Source organism: Anas acuta, chromosome 16 (genome assembly GCF_963932015.1).
Source record: "Anas acuta chromosome 16, bAnaAcu1.1, whole genome shotgun sequence".
Lineage (NCBI taxonomy): Eukaryota > Metazoa > Chordata > Aves > Anseriformes > Anatidae > Anas > Anas acuta.
Window position 1 is genome coordinate 13,895,653 of NC_088994.1, and position 18,455 is coordinate 13,914,107.

The 18,455-nt window shown below is 41.6% G+C and overlaps 2 protein-coding genes across 4 annotated transcripts; both read left to right on the forward strand.

Moving 5' to 3' along the window:
- The first annotated feature begins 1,853 nt into the window (after positions 1-1,853).
- On the forward strand, positions 1,854-5,744 carry MRGBP (MRG domain binding protein). Its single transcript, XM_068700017.1, has 5 exons — positions 1,854-2,139; positions 2,595-2,716; positions 3,286-3,367; positions 4,153-4,227; positions 5,015-5,744. The coding sequence occupies exons 1-5, from the start codon at positions 1,893-1,895 to the stop codon at positions 5,203-5,205; spliced, it is 717 nt and encodes a 238-aa protein (XP_068556118.1). The 5' UTR covers positions 1,854-1,892; the 3' UTR covers positions 5,206-5,744.
- A 667-nt stretch (positions 5,745-6,411) lies between these two features.
- Positions 6,412-18,323, forward strand: OGFR (opioid growth factor receptor). Of its 3 annotated transcripts, XM_068700010.1 has the most exons (9): positions 6,412-6,738; positions 8,626-8,679; positions 11,099-11,146; positions 11,848-11,910; positions 12,220-12,304; positions 12,671-12,749; positions 13,233-13,299; positions 13,574-13,722; positions 14,876-18,323. In XM_068700010.1, the coding sequence occupies exons 1-9, from the start codon at positions 6,529-6,531 to the stop codon at positions 16,224-16,226; spliced, it is 2,106 nt and encodes a 701-aa protein (XP_068556111.1). In that variant the 5' UTR covers positions 6,412-6,528; the 3' UTR covers positions 16,227-18,323. The 3 variants fall into 3 exon arrangements, with proteins under 3 accessions (XP_068556111.1, XP_068556113.1, XP_068556112.1); XM_068700011.1 differs by lacking the exon at positions 8,626-8,679 and having other exon boundaries at positions 6,414-6,738; XM_068700012.1 differs by lacking the exons at positions 8,626-8,679; positions 11,099-11,146 and having other exon boundaries at positions 6,413-6,738.
- Positions 18,324-18,455: the final 132 nt, after the last annotated feature.

Consider the following 18,455-nt stretch of genomic DNA (forward strand, 5'->3'; position numbering starts at 1 on the left):
TGATGATAGTCTTTAAGTAGAAGCATGATGTGACAGATGAGTGTGCTGAAGCTCTGTGTTTCACACAGACTTAAAAATAAAATATAGAAAAAAATCTTCCTGCAAAACTTTGAAAACTATTCTATGGGGAAACAATTTTTCTACTCTGTAATTTACTTGCTTTTCTTTCTTCCTTCATTTTTCTAAGCCTAGTAACATGTATGAAAACAGGAATTTAGTTGTTCGGGAACTCATTTACTCCTGCTGTGCAGTCATCACAGGAAATCATAACCATCTCTTTTGATAGCAGATTAAGACTAGGTAGCAGCATAGACCAAATAAACATTGGAAGATTAAACAGGTCTGAGAGCCTTATTGGATTTAAGGCTGGATTTAATGGGAAAAGTATGCGGATTTGTATTTGAGATCAGCAAATTCTAGTCAATATATAAATTTTGCTCAAAATGAGGAAACTACTGTGAAGCCTAAGCTGTGTAAAGGCAGATTTGTCACAACCAGGACACAGGTACAAAGCTAACAGCAGACAGAAAAAGTATTTGTGGAGAATCCTGTACTCTTGATGTGAAAAGCCATTCCTGCAAGATCTCTGTCACTCTTAATTGAGCTCACAGAAACAGTCATTCTTGGAGAATATCAGCAGTGTTTAAACCAGACTGGAGTGAGAGATTCTTCTCCATTTTGAGAGAGAAGCCTGAATCCTGGTAGAAACCAGAATTTGTATTCAGGCATTCATATCCAGCATCCTTACCACTAAACTTTCCAAGGCAGCACACGCGATGCTTTGGGTTTAAGTCATTTCAAGCGTTTGCTTAATCTGTTTGAGGTATGAGCAACATATCAGGCCCCAAAGAATGACATGTGTTAGTTAATTATTTGAGTATCAACCGTACAGAAAGATTTCAATTTCAGAAAATTGCATTTTTGCCTTCCCACTTTTTATTATTTGGACAATTTGCATGAAGATAATGTGTTTTTGCCTGCGAGTTTCTGCCCCCACGGTTTTATTATTCACTTTGAACAAAACAGTTTTTCTTTACATTTGATGTCATTGTCATTTGCCATTGAAATCATTTTAATGCCACCAAAAGGATTACGATTTCAAGTGAGGAGTGAGCAATCGCACACCTGATCACCTGAGCAACCATGCCTGTGCGCCCAATAATGCCTAAGAGGTCCAAAAATCAATCAAACAACCAAAAAATGTACTACAGAGAGAATGACACATTATTTTTCTTCTCAAGTTAAACATTTTTAATGCCTTAAATGACAGGCAAAGCAGGTTCTGTGTTTTTTCAACTCCTAAGGCAGAGTTACCTGTTCTGCATCAGTGCCAGGCTCACACCAAACGATGCTCCTCTAACAATGGGGCATTTTGGGGTGCTGAAGCACCTTTCCCAAGAGAAATCTCCCATTTTGGCAGCCGCTTTGCTCCTGAGGATGGCGATCGCTGGGGTGGCCGAGGCCTTGCTGGCGGCAGGGCCGAGCCCCAGGCCCCTCTCCGACCTCTGGGCTCCTCCTTCCCCCTTAGGCTATCCCCAGCTCCCTGGGCTGGTTTATTTGGAGCCTCTTAGTGCACCTCTGCCTTCTCTTGAGCTTTCCTCATGCAAACGTGAAGTAAAAGCGGTACCACTGCCTTAGGATTACTTCACGCCCTAAAACAAAACCCCTCAGGGTTTTCACCCCTCAGAGAAACATCTCCGTGCCTTGCCTCCTCCCCCGGCTCTCCGCCTCCAAAACTAACCTAAAACCCCTCAAAAAACTCCCTTCTGTCCACTAAAAACCCCAAAGCGGGGCATTTCCCTTCCTCCCTCCGGCCGGCAGGAGCCGCTGCGGGCGGCGGGCGGCGGGGGAACGGCAGGGGGCGCCGGGGGCCCGGCGGCTGCGGCGCGGCCATGGGGGAGGCGGAGGGCGGCTCGGCCGCCGCTGTGGAGAAGCCGCCGCTGCCCTCGGCCGGCCCGGGGGCCGCCGCCGCCGTCGCGGCCGCCGCTGCCGCCGTCGCGGCCGCCGCCGCCGCGGCTGCCTCAGCCCCGGAGCCCGGCGTGCCCCCGGCAGCCGCGGCGGCGGAGGAGGCGGTGGTGGTGTGGAGCCCCGAAGTGGAGGTTTGCCTCTTCCACGCCATGCTGGGCCACAAGCCCGTAGGTGAGAGCTAGGCCGCGGTGAAGCCGCGGGCTCGAGTAGCGGCGGTGGCCGGGGAGGAGAGCAGGGCGCCGGGGATGGGCGGGGGGCGTGTGAGGGATTCCCCCTCCGGGGGTGGCACGGCCCCGGCCGCGCTGCGGTGCTGCCCCTAGCGGCCTCTCGGAGGCAGCCTCGCCTTCCCGGCCTTGGTGCCCTGGTTTTTGGGGTTATTTTTTTCACACAGCCTCACTAAAAGTTCTGGCCGCGTGGGGAAAGCGGTACCCAGTGAGGCGTTCTCAGCCCCTCCTCAGATAGCACCTCTAATGTAGGGTGAAAAAACGGCCGGGTACCTTTCCTACGTGATTTCCCTGTAATGACATTTTATATGGTTGGTTGGTTGATTTTTTGTGTATTTTTCTAAATTCTGTGGCACAAATAAGATTATTAGTAGCATTAACTGCACTGAACTCTCACCTCAGGTGTGAATCGCCATTTCCACATGATTTGTATCCGAGATAAGTTCAGTCAGAACATCGGACGGCAGATTTCTTCCAAAGTGATTTGGGACCATCTGAGCACCATGTATGACATGCAGGCTCTTGTGAGTATAAAAGAGGGACGCAGGCACACTCGTACCTGCTGTCATTCAGGAGTTTTGATAGGCCCTAATCACTGGACCTGAGCAAACCTTCATGTTACTGAGAATTACATGTTAGAGTGAAATGATGAAGTTTTTCTTGTATAAGAGTGTGTTAGGTGGAAAGCAGTAAAGCGTAAAGTGTTTTTTTTTTTTGTTTTTTTTTTTTCCCTATACTGTGTTCTGACTTTAGGGAGATTTTTTTTTTTTATTGCCAACATGCTGATCCAGCAAACATTTACACAGGTACTTAAGGACCAAACAGGGAGGTATACGTGTTTTTATTAAGAATTTTCCAGGATCAGTTTATAGAAATGATCTCTCATGATTATGGTCTGGTGTCCTCATCTCAATTATCTTGACCTTAGTAATCAGTTTGACATCAGGAGCATCCTGATTCTCTAGTGTCTGAGTATCTTGTTAAGAATTATTTAGCTACTAATTGCACTTAAAATAGTTTGGGATTGCATTTCTACATCCAAATTATTTATTTTACCAAAATCATTCATAAAAATCTTTCTTTTCTTTCTAAGCATGAATCTGAGATTCTTCCATTCCCTAATATAGAGAAGAATTTTGTTCTTCCTGATGAATTGATTCAAGAAGTGAGAGAAGGTAAGATGTGATAGCAGTCTCTTGCTTTCTGTTCTTCTAATCTCATCTTAGAACAAGTAGTTTAACGGAACTAACAAAAAAAGAACATAACATGCCAATACATGGCTATTCTTTCATTCTGGTGTATTAGGTCTATTCATGAAAAAGAGGTATTGAACAGATACAGCAGTATCTCTTGAATTTGTGAACTGATGACAGAACAAAACTATCAGAGAAAGGATCACGGTGCCTGTGTGGTTCATATTTCCCACCTATAAGCCTCTTTGATTCTCCACTGTAGGAGATAGGCCTTTGGTTAGATTCCATACATTATTTCTCCTATTCTTAAATATAATATAAATGGGATGTTAATATGGCACAAACAGGTTCTGCTTATACCATTTAGATTCAACTTCTCTTTCTGGGTGTAGGCAAAAGATATTTTAAACTACAGTGAAATGCTTCTCAATTATTAGGTGTAATAAACTTTATACTAAAAATGCAGTAGAGAATCATATCTAAGAATTGCAATACATTTTTCCTAATTAGCATTTTACTTTGTTCCTATTAATAATTTCAGTGGAACTTTTTTGTTGTGTGACATGCGCCTTGCTCTTAGTATTGTTGGACTGTTAGCTACATTTCTCTGTCACAGGACTGAAGAACATTTCCAAATTAATGCTGAATGTTGAACTGAATATTTGTATACACTGTGCACATATGCTGAGGCTACTCATATAGAAAGCTGAGAACCTACATATGGTTCTCAAAATGATCTAACCATTGCTTACTGATCATTCCTGTAGGAAAAGTAATGATTGAAGAAGAAGTGAAAGAGGAAATCAAAGAAGAAATGGAAACACATGCAGGTCCAGAAGAAGGTAGATTTGTATTTCTCTACTGTATAGTATGAGAAAAAACAACTACAAAAAAAACTCTGAAAGAAAGTTAAGCCCAGTTTTAGCGAACATAAAGTAATCTGTGATAGGATCTCATGAGAGAAATTACTGCCTATAAATCAAAAAAAAAAAAAAAAAGGTTACAAGACGGTATGCTTAATTAGGAAGGAAGGAAAAGTGGTTGTTTTTTCTTATTTTTTTTCCATTTTATTTGCATTGTCTTGCTTCTTTTAAATGAAGCTTATTAAGATCTTACGTAGAATGAAGTCAAACATGAACAGTAGTGATCCTGCTATTACCATGACAGGCCAAGCCAACCGTTAACTATGTATTTTCATAATCTTTACATCACGGAAAAAGTGGTGTGTTAAGATTGAGTGTAATAAAAGATCTAAACACACATTTTAAAGGTATATTAAATTTCTTATTCTGGATGTTCAGGTGTGTTTGGTATCTATAATACCAAATGTAATTACCATTTCTGATTATAAATTTCATAGAATGGTCCTATGTTGTGTAAGTGTTCCTATTTAGTATTTTAAGTACTGTTTTATTTCACTTTTAGCCTGTCAGTATACATGCCTATCTTTAAAGTAAATAATAAAAGCACGCTGTGCCTTTTGAAAAAGTGAGAATAATACTTAAAGTGTCTTTAAAGATGCTAAGAATTGATTGGCTTGAAAAGTTTTACGTAATATAAAGAAATTTGATATCAGTTCTTGTTTACCTATAAGTCTGATCTTGAATCATTACTTTGATTCTATTTCAGTTTTTGCACCCTCTGGAAGTTTAGGAAAAACAACTGAAAAGCCAAGCAGCAAAGAGAAAGAGAAAAGTTCATCAGATTCTGGGTCCAAAGAAGGATCTGATAAAAGGAAGCGCAACAGAGTCACTGAAAAGGTCTTAAATGCAAACAGTAATCCTTCCAGTCCAAGTGCTGCAAAACGACGCAGAACATAAAGCTGTGAAAAGCAGAAAAAATTAAGGATGGAACATTTAAAAACAAGTAGCAGGATAGTCATTACGTCAACTTTTTCAGAAAGGAGAAGATACCTGAGCCAGGTACTCGAAGAATCTGCACATTGGCTTTATGCGTACAAGACTTTGCCAGTCTTTCCTGATTTGTTTGCTGGTTGGCACTGAGTAGCCGAGCGATGGCTACCTTCTCAGGGCGTTCAGGAAGGAAGCTGGCAGCGTTTAGTGGTTTATGCGTTTGTAACAGTTGCTGTGTTTGCATTTCCAACCAGAAGCACACACTGTCTCGGCGTAGTTCATGAAACAAGTGTCGGTCATAACACAGAGCCTCAATTCATGAGAAGTATGGGTTATTTCTGTAATTTTTGAATTGCTTGTTTTTTGCCTTTTTTATTGTTGTGAATATCACAGACCCTCTATGGGTTACGTTGTTTGGCCGTTTTAATTTATGCAAACATAGCGTTTGTATCAAATGTCTGAATTTGTTGGTTCTGTAAAACTAAAATACTTTTAAATACAGATAACTACTGTGTTGAAGTATTCTTTCACACCATTTGCTGGAGAAATGTCAACTTTTACCTTTAGTGATGTAAATATTTTCGGTTTTTACAATTTTATATACTGTAAGTAGAGTGAAAACGATAATGCCCCTAGAGAGAATAATTAATGTGTCCTAAATAAAGCATCCAGCAGCATCACATGGTTTTGAAAGGGAGCAGCTGAGCTGTGCCTAAACCTGAGGGTGTTGCTTCATCCATTTGTACTACAATAGTATAAAACTGGGGGGGGTTGTACTTTGTTATTTATTTTTAAAGCGGTTTTATAAAATGTTAAGTGGAATTGGTACTGCAAAGCATTAACCCTGTTCTACAATTTAATTTTTTTACTGATGTTGTAACACTTTTTATATGCTAGAACACTAGGATTGCAGTCACTATTTTTGAGCGGTGCAAAGATGGACCGCGGCCACCAAAAAGCCACGTGACCGGGCTGAAACACTACCGAATTTGTTCCACCGCGTTACTTATTAGTTAATAAAAGGAATTCTCGCTTAATCTGTCCGCATTGCTTGCGCGGCGAGGAGCCCAGCACCCACCTCACCTAACGTGTCCTCGGCCCCCCCCCCCCCCCCAGTGCTGCTGGCTGTGAGGGGCAGGGCCGGGGCGGGCTTTAGCACCGCGATTCCTCCTCCTCTTCCTCCTCCTCTTTTTCTTCTTCCTCCTCCTCCTCTTCCTCGCCCCCCACGTGCTGGGCTTTGTGCCGGCCCCGCCGCCCCTTTCGCTTTCCCTTTCCCCGCCCCGCTCCCCCATGGCGGCCTGGCTCGGCCTCAGGCAGGAGGAGGCCGAGGCAGGGGCTGAGGCGCGCTCATGGCAGTACGACTCCACCTGGGAGGAGGACGACGACGAGGAGAAGGAGGAGGAGGAGGAGGAAGAAGAGGAAAAAGAGAAGGAGGAGGCTGGCGATGAAGACCGGCTGGAGGATGCGGAGGAGCCGGCGAGGGGCTCCGGGCAGGCCCAGGTGAGTCCCGGTGGGTTTGGGGGGGGGTCGGCGGGTGCCACAGGGGGGGCTCCGAGGCCTCAGCCCCTCATAGCCCTTCCCTGCACCTGCCGAGCCCTCCCGCCGGGGATTTTGGGCCCTTTTTCTCCTTAATACTCAAATTTTCAGTCAGCAACCGGAGCAGCTTAAACGGCTTGCAGGGAGCCGAAGGTGGTTTGGGTTGTGGTCGCCGTTCTGGCGCTGAGCAATTATTTTTAATTGCAGCTTCGTGCTGCGGAAGCAAATCTTCAGCCCCCCCAAAAAAATCCAGCCCGTTTGGAAACGAGCTCTGCAGGGAAAGGTTGTGAAGGCAGAGGTGTGCTGGGGCTCTGCAGCTGCTTCAGGTTTCAGCAGGCTGCGATGTGCTGGGTTCTCATTTATTCTTTATGTCGTAAACACAATTTCTGTGTTCTGGGGGGTGCCAGCCGGTTGACTGCACTTCACACGGGCACTTTGACTTTCATACATCAGTGTTTTTCAGCAGCTCTTTGGTTTTAATCGTTTTGTGTTAGTATCCTACTCTTTCTACAGTGTCCTTGCCTACGCTCTTTCATGCCATCGAGAACCATCACATCTGTTCGCTTACAAAAAATGAACTGTAAGGTTTTATTTCTTGTAGCCATTTTTTTTTTCCTAGGGAGCGTGTTATAGAGCAGCTCTGAAAGTGGAAAAGATTCACTGGTGGTCTAAAAACTGCAGGTACGCGTGCAGTTGTGATGAAAAGTGCGAGCGCTTCTCCCACTGCCTTAAAATGGTGTTAATTTGATGTAAAAAGAACTTGTTAATTTTATCTAAAATTCCTAAACTTAGCATCAGTGTTCTGAGTGTCATCAACTTCTGCAACACGGCTTTGCAATTGCAAAACTTGTTCTCCGTTTTTCAGCCTTCAGCTGAAACCCATTACTGTTCATTAATTTAACTCCTCCCCTTTCAAGGAAAGCGAAACTTATCTTCTACTTTAGTTTTGTTTCAGTAAATTGTCCTCAGAATAGAAATAGGCAGATAAAGCTGTCTAATTAATATATTCTTAAAGGAGTTTAATACTGAACTTTAATCTTATTTTATAAACATTAAGTGAATAAAATAATCTCACTTATATAAAAAAGAACATTTATATACACATATATATAAATATATCTGGTAAACGTAGTTTTCCAAACACCGGCGACTTCATACCATAACGTGCCCTCTATACTTTGCAAACAAAACCAAAATGTTAATGCAGATGTATGTGTACATTTTCATGGGATTTACTGCAGGGAACATAGTGAAGCCTTAGCTATGTATGCAGATCTGTGAAAGGTCACAGATATTCCATTAGGAATAGCTGTGGTACTACACAGAAAATCCTTGCTAGTTTCTTTAAGTGACTTGCGTTGTTTGATGGCACACTGTCATTTTTCTTTTGTTCATAGTTAAAGCTCTGGTTTTGTGTACAAGCTCTAAAACCTCATAAAACGCCTCTCAAACTTCTAGATTATCCTTTTTGAATGTGTTTTGTTCTTCAGATTTTTTTTCCTAGAGCAACTTCTGGACTATGACAACAGTAAAAAGCAAGGAGCATTTTTTTCACTCCAGTGAGTGGACTTTTCAAACTTTACGTTACGAAGAACGATGTTTTCCCTGAGACTTACGGAGTATTGCTCTGCATCTTTAAAGAGTTCTTCCTTCGGTGGTGAATGCGTAATCACCTTTATCTTTCAGTGCCTGATTTATTTATTTTTTATTTTTTTTAAGGGGAGTGAGGCTGAGTACAAAAATATCTGCTATCAGTTGTGCATTGACAACCTGCCTAAGGCATGAATCAGTTTCCAACATAAGTTCCTACTTCTGCTTGTATTACACTAATTCTAATTCTTCTCCCCTCAGTCTAGCTGGTTTGCTATATTCAAGAAGCTACTAAAGTGTTTTCTCAATAAGGAGGTTAGAGTTTTTTATTATTCTTTTTCACTACACGCTTTCAAAGCCTTCTTCAAATTTTACTTCTGTGTTTGCATGTCACTTGTGCCTCTTGCAAATGCTCCAGATTTGCAATCTGAAATTCCTGCAAGTGTATCATTTCACCTCTTTTGCATTCCGGTGCTTTTAGCTTCTTCTAAAATTAAGTGTAGAAAATCTTGGGGTTTGTGCTCATTTGAAAAGTTTGCTTATTAGTCTGCTGTAGTGCACAGGGTTCATGCTCCATTGCTCAGAGCCATGTAACAAGCCCTGTAGTTCTGCCTTCTCCTAACTCTCCACCAACAAAAAGCTTCAATTGCTCCTCAAGGATTCTGTCTTCTTTCTTGTTTCTTTGTCTTGTTGATGCTTTGCACATCCCCTTCAGTTGGAGTTGGTTTTCAGTTTCCAGCCAAATACCGTCCATGTATTGTCCATGTTTCCAGCCAGTTCTGTCCACTTACCCTCTCTAGCTTTGTTCTCTGCTTTCCTCTCACTCTCCACAAAGCAGTGCAAGTTCTGATTGATGCGTGGCATTGCTGGAGAGGGAAACCCACCTAAAATTGCTTGACAGTGTTGTGAGAGAAATAAGGAGGTTGGATTTATGCATACAAGTTTGTCTCCCTAATTTGGAAAGAAAGGGCAGGTTATGTTTCTGTGTGGCTTGAATTGAAGTTTATAGAGACCCAGGAGCAACACCTCCGTGGACAGATGAGGAAGTAAAGAGAGGAAAAACTCAGACATCTTGTTCTTTGCTGTGCTCCAGCCTGCTTTCTTCCTGGATCTTCTTTCTAAGCCAAGTTAGATAGAAGTAACACAATTTTGTAAGGTGCTGTTTCTGTATCTCTGCTTATTCTTCAGCAAACTACTCCTTTCTCAAAATTGGAGGCAGTTGATTGTCTTTCCCAGCTAACTGTGTTAAAGGACATTATTTTAAACTCTTAAGCATAAAGAATGTCTGTAAATTGATTCCCCTGTAATTGGTAGTAAAGTTCTCATTAATTTCACATGTATCAGGATTTCATCTGTGGGTTTCAAAACCTACAATTAAAAGCATTGAATTTCGAAGTGCTAAATCCTAGTTTGTGCTTACATCTTGAACAAAAGATTAATACTGACGTTCTGGCTGAGCATATTTCCCAGTCTTGGGTTTGAAGCTGCATATTTATTTATTTTTTCCAGCATTAACTGTGTAGCAAAGCTTTTTATACTTAACATGCATTTCTAACCATTGTATTGGCAGAACAGATCACAGGGATGGGCACTAGTGCATGGATTGCTAATCTTGTGTGGGCTGTGTGCCTTTGGGAAATGTACTGCAGTGTAGACAGGCGTTATTTTAAGACATCACAGGTTAATACATCTTAAAAAATAAAAAATAAAAAAGTTTTTTAAACTCTTGTCACCAAAATATGGGGGAATCATAGTGTGTAAATATATATGTAAAATGTAACTTTAGAAATTCTGTATTGATGACCTCTCTCTATAGATAAAGCTTTGATCTCTCTACTGCTGTGCATGCTTCGTAAATTTTAACAATCAACAGGTCTGTTGAAGGGATGACTTCGTTGAAAGAAGGTGTTACAAAATCTAATCCCGTTCCCACATTAATTAACAGAACCAGTGATCAGCGTTTGCTGTTCAATAGGAAGTGATTTTCTTTTTCACTTTTCTCTAGGCGAAGGAGGCTGAGAAGTATCCAATGAAGTTTAAAAATAATTCAGGAGATCATTTGCTGCTTCTTTCTTCTAAGTTTCTTAAAACACTGATTTTGCAAGATGGTGCACAGCTTATCCCTGTTTCACAACAACTGCTCCCAGTGTTGGCTGGTGCTGAACGCTAGTTCTGGTGTGCTTTGCATTGGCAGGATACTTCTGTTCACAAGCAGCCTCGTTCATTTTGATAGCTCTGCCTTGACATTTCAGAATGCTTTTCAGTGGTTTTTCATGGTTTGAGACCAGATGGTTCAGCACATAGCAAGACTAAATCTGTATTGCTTATGAATTGTAACAAAATCTGAAGTAATCCACTTAAATATACCTAAACACACACATAATTCAGTTAAAATGTGTTTTAAGTGATGTCATGCTTGCAACTTTCACAAAGTTCAGAGGAAGAAAGGAAGCTGTTCTTTGTGATTTCAGTGTAGATGCTACAACTGAACTGAATCCACCATATCTGTGTAGTAAGGAGAACCTGATACCGAATTGTCAGGTGAATGTGGCTCTGCAGTTTTTTTCTATAGGAATTTCAATTATGAATCATGTGAATTCAGCTGTAACTAGGTAAATCTGTCACTTGGCAACTAATAGGAATCATGCGAATTACTGCTCTGGGTATCTTCATCTGGTATATATTTATTTATTTGGTTTCAATATGTTTCCTACTAAATGCTTTCTCTTTGTAGGAGGAAAGAAGTTCAAATTTGTTACCGTTGTCTCAGATGGGTTTTCAGGTAGGCTTGGCATAAAGTTTTGTCACTTGGAGAGATGAGCAGTAATGAAGATGATTGTCACGGGAATAAAATAGGCAATGTGACCATGTGGCTCTGTTATTGTTCACTGTCTAAATCATGATGCCACATCAGCAAGGCTGTTCTAGATGAGGAAGCAAAGATGAAGAAAGTTTCACTTTAATAGTGTCTAGAGGCAAAAGGAGTCTTGAATGATCTTTCTGTGTCTTGAATTCAACAATTTAAAGTATGATCTCTGTCATGACTAAGGTATATAGTGACTCAGAGACAAACAGATAAAGGTTTTTAAAAGATGAACTAAAACCCAAGTTAACAAACAAAATGAGATTTTATCATTCAGAGACTTTCCAGCTAATTCTGACCATTTCTGTAGGAAAACCTGTCTGGGATAAAAGATAAGCATAAAACACAAAGACCCTGATTAATAAGACTGGAAATACAAACAAATATTTTGGTTCAAGGAGATGGTGTTAACTTCTTGTAATCCTAAATAGCCTTCAGGAATACAGGGGAACAACTATGGTAGAAACTGGCAGTTCTTGGGTTGCTGGGACAGTAGGGTGGAGGGTGCAAGGGAGGAGCATGCGTGAGAGATGCTGAGTTCAGTTTTTTCTTTCCATTTTTATTTTTTTTTTTCAGAAGACGACTTTATTCTGGATGTCTGATCTGTCACTTTTCTCTAGTTCTCAGGCAGGCGCAACTGGAATGCAGCAAGAGACTTGCAGAGATACAGGCATCGTTACCCGGTATGGACTTAATGATAATGCACCTCTCTTGTGGCTCTTCCCCACTGCACGCTAAGTTTAGGAACATGTTCTAGGTTTGAGGACACCCTCTTATCTTTACATCGACAGGCTCAGACCTTTAAAGGTTTAGTTTGTGAGGGGGAAGGGATAACATGCATGTGGGTGCATCAGAAACAAGCTGTTATTTCCCAAAACATTTAAAGGATTTAGCCTGTGCTGGGAACAAGAGGGAAGGAAAGTAAGAAGCATTGAAGTGAATACTGCGCTTGAAAACAATGCTGCTTGTTGATTTCTTATTCTCATCTCCAGGGTTTGACAGAACCAGAAAATGAGGAGGAAGAACAGATGTGGAACTTGAGCTTTTACAAAAATGAAATTGTTTTTTTGCCTCAGGGTGAGTACTTTGCTTGATGACTGCTCAGTGCTGCTCTACTGCAGCTGTTTAACTTGGTGAAAGATTAGTGTGGTCCATGTGGGACAACGATTTAAAAACAAAAAACACGTGCACACACACACCCCAAAAAAATAATCCCCTAAAAATGTTTTTGTTCCTGCTGTATGTTCCTTAATTTTTGTTTGCTAGTAGAATACTAGTTGTTTTTTTTCCTGACTTCTCAGGATAGTTGTCTATTAGAGAAGCTAATGTCTGTATACTAATGCCTGCTGATGGATAATGGGCCACCTTGGATGACTGGGTAGCTTTTAATTTTCATTTGGTGTTATTTCTTCTTGCCTCACTTTCTATTTTTTTTCTCTTCAGGTTTGCATATTGAAACTCTGCTTGAATTGTGGTGGGACAACTATGAAGTTCTGGAAGAAAACCATTCATACATACAGTGGTAAAGTGCCTGCATGAATATAATGCCTCTTTTAAGTCAGTTGTATGTGCATTGCTGAATTTGGCTTCCCAATAGACCAAGAGTTAGTCTTGAGCTTTTGACTGAAACTTGTCAGGTTGTGGGTATTATTTTTATTTCATTTTTTTCCCAGATTCTTTTGGAAGCAGTGCTCTGGAAATCCTGAAGACAGATTTCCAGTGCAGCTGTGACAATAGATCTCAGTTGTGAATGGTCTTTTGACGTACTGCAGAACAAAATATTAAGGCAGTGAGAGATGCAAATAAGTATGTTGTTACAACCTGTGTGTACAATTATTTTATGGAATGGATTTGTCATGAATTGAAGTACTTTCATGTCCATAAGTATATGAGCTCTTCGAGAGGCACCTGTGATAGCACAATTATTGGAAAGATTTAACAAAGTGGGTTCCCTGGGCTGAGTGTCATCTTTGATCACCTGGGCTGAAAACTTTTTTCCTCTTAGGCTATTCCCTTTACGTGAACATGGGATGAACTGGCGTGCCAAACCACTAACACTTCAAGAAATTGAGGTATTTAAAGCTTTTAAAAAAATTTTCCCTGAATGCCTTATATTTGAAGTCTAGCTTTTTTTCTTTTCCTTTGCTTCCTTGGGGACCTAATGTGAACAGGGCTTGCTCAAGTGCTGTTAAGCAGTTGTCTGTCTTATGTATGTCTGCAAGTTGCTAGCAGCAAATGAAGTGATGAGTGATAAAATTAATCTGTGTTTAAAATTCAAAATGCCACTTAACGATGCAGGTAATTAGAGAGTTGCAGCTTGTACTCATTGGTTTCCCTTGTTTTCAGGCTTTTAAGAAGTCCACGGAAGTCATGGAAAGGTTTATACGTGCTTACCAGCTCATGTTGAGATTTTATGGAATAATTCTGACTAACCAGGAGACTGGAGAACTTGAGAGAGCAGAGAATTGGGCTGAAAGATTTCAAAACTTGAACCGGTAAGTCTCTGTTTATACTACTGGTAATTTACTACAGCCATACACTTTTATGAGAAGAAAAAAAGTCAAAGTCAATAAAATCTTCAACCTTTGGCAAATAGAGGCTTTTGTTGATAAGAAGGCTAGCTAGTTAATGTATACTTAACTTGTCTCAGCCTATGACTATATGTTGTCACACTCTGTCACTTGATAAAGATGTAAAGAATTTTATAATAAGTAAACCAGGTGAGACTGATTTTTCTTCTGTATTCAGTGCAACTGTTAACAGCAGGCATTTTTCTTGTTGGCTTCCTAAAGGATGAAATACAGGTTTGGAGATGCTGATATTTGCTCTGCAAGTACTTGTGTACTATAAAATCTATATTTTAAGCAGAAACTACTGGAAGAATTTTAAAGGTAGCAAAGATGCCTTTGTGTTAAGCATTTAAGCTACAAAATAGGAGTGTAACTATGTGCTTCCCTGATTGTTTATAAAGCTGCCTTAAGCTGTGTGAAAAGCTTTGAATTCTTGGTTGAAAAGTGCCCTGCAAATCATTGGTAACATTCTGTCCACTTGGTAACATTATATTATTGCAGGGCTTATCATAGAGGTAGTGTTAACCTTTAGTATTCCAGTATCTTTAGTGGTGTTAAAGTCTAAAAGGACTGGGTATACTCAGAAGAAAAATCAATTTTAAGCGTGTCAGGTATTAAAAAAAAAAAAAAAAAAAAAAAGCTGTTGTGTCTGGCTTAAGTCCTGAAGTCGTGAATCTCTGGCAGCATCTTTACATGGCTGTGTTCTTAAACTTTTGTACAGTCTTACCCTGTAGATCACCGTCAGGGGCAGGATATTGGGCTGCATGGGCTTGTCTGTCTGACCCAATATGGGGGATTTATTTACTGGTGGATGATGCAGAATGTCAAATCGTTTCCAAGCAGTTGAGGCATTTATTCCAAGCAGTCCCAGAAGGGCTAAGAAGGTACTGTTGAAGGTAGACAGCTGCAACAGATGCATTAAAATTAAGCCAGCCTGTACTCCCATCTGTGCTGTGAAGTAGCCCTCTTACAGATCCCTGTCAACAGCACACAAAGCATTCTGCAGGTACCCCAGAGGTTCGTTATGACTTGAGGCTTGTAAGGCTGTCACTTAACTTTGCTCATCTGTTTGTCTCAGGTTTAGCCACAACAATTTGCGGATCACTCGCATTCTGAAGTGCCTGGGGGAGATGGGATATGAACACTATCAAGTGCACTTGGTAAAGTTTTTCCTAACTGAAACTCTTGTTAAGGAGACGTTACCAAATGTCAAGAGAAGTGCCTTGGATTACTTTCTATTCACTGTCAGAAGCAAGCAGAAGAGAAGGGAACTAGTCCACTACGCTTGGCAGCACTACAAACCTCAAGACAGCTTTGTATGGGGGCCACATGACAAACTCTCGAAGTACAGACCCCGCTCTGCCAAGTCACAGCTGCACCAAACAGTTGGAAGTAAAGAGGAAGAACCTGATAGAAAATGTGATGATTCTGTGGAAAAGAGTCAGAACCCATCTCTAGAGGAAGACCAGGAAGTGTTGCTTAAAGCGAATGAAGAGGACATGAGAGAGAGGTTAAGTGAGAGTGTTTCAGAGGGAGGAGATGGTGAAGATGAGAAGGAAGCTTTGTTTACCCAGCAGGAAGAGAATGATTTCAGCAGTAAGGCTGAAGCACAGGGTACGGCAGAGAATGATTGTGCAAAGGAGAGCAAGAAGAGAAAACTGGATGCAAATGTGGCAGACGATATAAAGAGTGAACCATTGAAAAGCCCTCCTGATATTGAGAAAATTTCCCGTAATCTTGGTGAGTGTGCACTCGATGCAGAAATCTCCCCCTCAAGCTCCCTCCTGCAAACAGAAGAGGGCCAGGAAACACTGAAAGAAGACAATGTAAATGCCAAAGACTTAACAGTGCCAGAGACTGCTGATGCCACGGTAAAACGGAGGAAAGTGGATAAAAGAACGCAAAGAAACAAAACATTCAACTTGGCCATAAACCTGAACATGGGGCTGCCAGCCCGCAGTGCCCAGTTGCATCCACCTGTTTCAAACGCAGAGGCTGAGGAGGAAAAAGCTGCTGAGAAAAAAATGACTGAGGAGGAGGTTAGTAAGAAGGATAGGGGTGACGCTAATGGTGGGGTTCTGAGCTGCCCAGCTGCTTCCATGCTTCCTAAGACTAGCTGGACATCTCCGCCAAGTGATGGCTTGGAGTTAGGTGCAGAGCAAGTCACAGCAAAGAGTGACCAGCACCACTGTGATAGCGTGCTCCTGGGAAGGAAAAGTGAGGCAGATGGGATAGAACAGCATAAAAAGGCAGCAAATGCATGTGAAGAAGAAGCAAAAGCCACGAGCAAGAAACAAGTTCCAGGGAGTCTTGAACAGAATATGACATCTGCTTGTCCTGAACAAGACAGTGCTGAGCTTGCAATACAGGAAACTGATAGCTCTGAGCTGCATGCAGCAGAACCTGATGAAGAACAGGTAGCGGAGTGAGACCGGCACAGCAAACACTTGAGCAAGCAGAGATGATGTTGCCCTAACTGCTGGGAGCCAGCTTTACTGATTTGTACACCACAGACACATGGAAAAATAAACTTTATTTGGACTGATCCAGGCTAGACCCTGTGTCACTTTCACCCTTCCACACTTTTTTTTTTTTTTTAAGTCATCTGTAGTGATTTCATTGAGAACGAGCTCTCGGTTACCCTAAACAGGAAAACTTTAAATGATTTGTCATCCTAAACAGGCTGTGTCCTGTTCCTGTTTTATATCTGATGTTCAGAACTATCATGGAGCAACAGGGATTTTTGCACTTTGCTTTGGTTCTGGTATGTCCCTTTTTAAAGAAGAGGGAAATTAATCAGTTTCCTTGTTTGAACTAGGAAAGTATTTATTAAATACACAAACTTTACTGTAAGATAGCATGCCTGATTTGCCAGACCTTTCTATTACCGTGGAACTTCTTTATCATTTTGCATCATGTGGGAGTGTAGTTGCCTTTCCTCCTGTAAGAAAATAGGTTTGAGTTTAGACTGGGATAAAACGTAAGGCCATAATGTGTCTCTGACCAGTATTAACCTTTGTGTCCAGATACTGTCCTCCAGGGTGCAGAAACATTGGGTAACTCTTCCCTTGATCCTCAGCAGAAGTTGGCTTCTTAGTGCTTGTTAGATTTGTTAAGAACACAAATTGTCTACTGGTTTCTAAGAGATACCTTCAGGCTTTGTGTAAAGCTGGCTGGAGCTGCTCTTCCCCATCTTCTTCCACCACCTTCAGGAGCTTGATAGTCTTCCACAGCTATATATGCCCGCTGCTAGTTCAAAGGTCTTTCTTCCTCGATTGCTGAAACGGAATAAATATTTTGTCATTGCATCTCTTCAGATTTTGGTGTTGCTTTGAGATGACCTCTGGGGCTATCCTTCCTGCAGGCCTGCTGCGTGCAGTTAGCTGTCTCAAATCTCACCCGCTTCCTAGCTGTGGCAGGATCATTCTACCATTAATGATCAGCGTGTCAGACAGCGAGGGCACGTTCGAGTGTAGCATGTCTGCTAACCACTTGGGGCTTTGTTGTGGGCCGGTTAATTGAAGCTTTAATTGGTGGGGGTACGCTTGTCTGGTTTATTCATTTACAGCCCTTAAGAATTTACTTTCAGCCCTTGCCAGCTCCTTGCCTGCCTTAATGTTACTGACCTCTCTGCGAGCTGTTCTGCCTGACCTGTGCAGGATTCAACCGAGTTTGAAGGAGCACTGAGCAATTTAGCACTTTTGCTCCTGGAGATTTACAACAGAGGACGTGTTTCATGAAGCAGAGGAAACATTTTCAACAGCCAGAAGGTCTGGACTCGCGGTTTGCTCAGATTGTTTGTTTTAGTTTTGGGCTTTTCAGGTGCTGTTTGTTTTGTGTAGGGGATGGCTAAAGGCTTGCTTGCCTCATCAGAGAGCAGATGCAGTAGCCTGTGCAACGTCAGTGTCTCCTCTCTCTGCTACAGCTCTTCAGAAGTTCATCTTTCAAGGAATTTGATCTATGATTGGCCTTCCCAGACTGTAGGCCCTTGTGCAGCATGCCACATCCATGCGTGTGGGGATAAAAAAAATAAAAAGTCTGCAGGCTTTTTATTTAATGCTCATGGTCACACACATGCTGGAAAAAGGCTTTAATGTTTTTTAAATGACTTTCTTATGAAAAGATGGTGTTAAATTGCCAATAAGAATACACTTACCTACAGGTATAAATACTTGAAGATGTTGAGTGAGAATTCTTTAATAAAAGATAAGTAAAAAAAAATTGTTAATTATGGCTTTTGTACAGATTTATAGTAACTTTGTTATTTAATGAAGTTTTCAGTGTGAACGTATGCTCAGTCGGGGCATAGCTCATAAATCTGGTGTGGTGATGTGCAGTTTTTGTGTTTAATGGGGTTTCACTGTGAGCTCTAGGCTGGAGTGCTCAAAACGAGCTGTTCCCTGCTGTGGCCAGTTGAGTTTTGGCTGTAGGTGTTTGCAGCGAGTTCCCGGGCTGTGTTCTCCAGCATTCAGAGCTGTATGGCAGTGTTACATTAATGTCACCTATTAAAGCATGACTTCAATGCATACCAGTTTCCTTATGTTTTTTCACCTTTGAGGGCAGGACATGGCCATGGACCTGCTCTGCCTGCCCACCCTGTAATTGTGTGCTGCTGCTGGGGCACCTCGAGCATTTCCAAGCACAGCTGGTAATGCCGA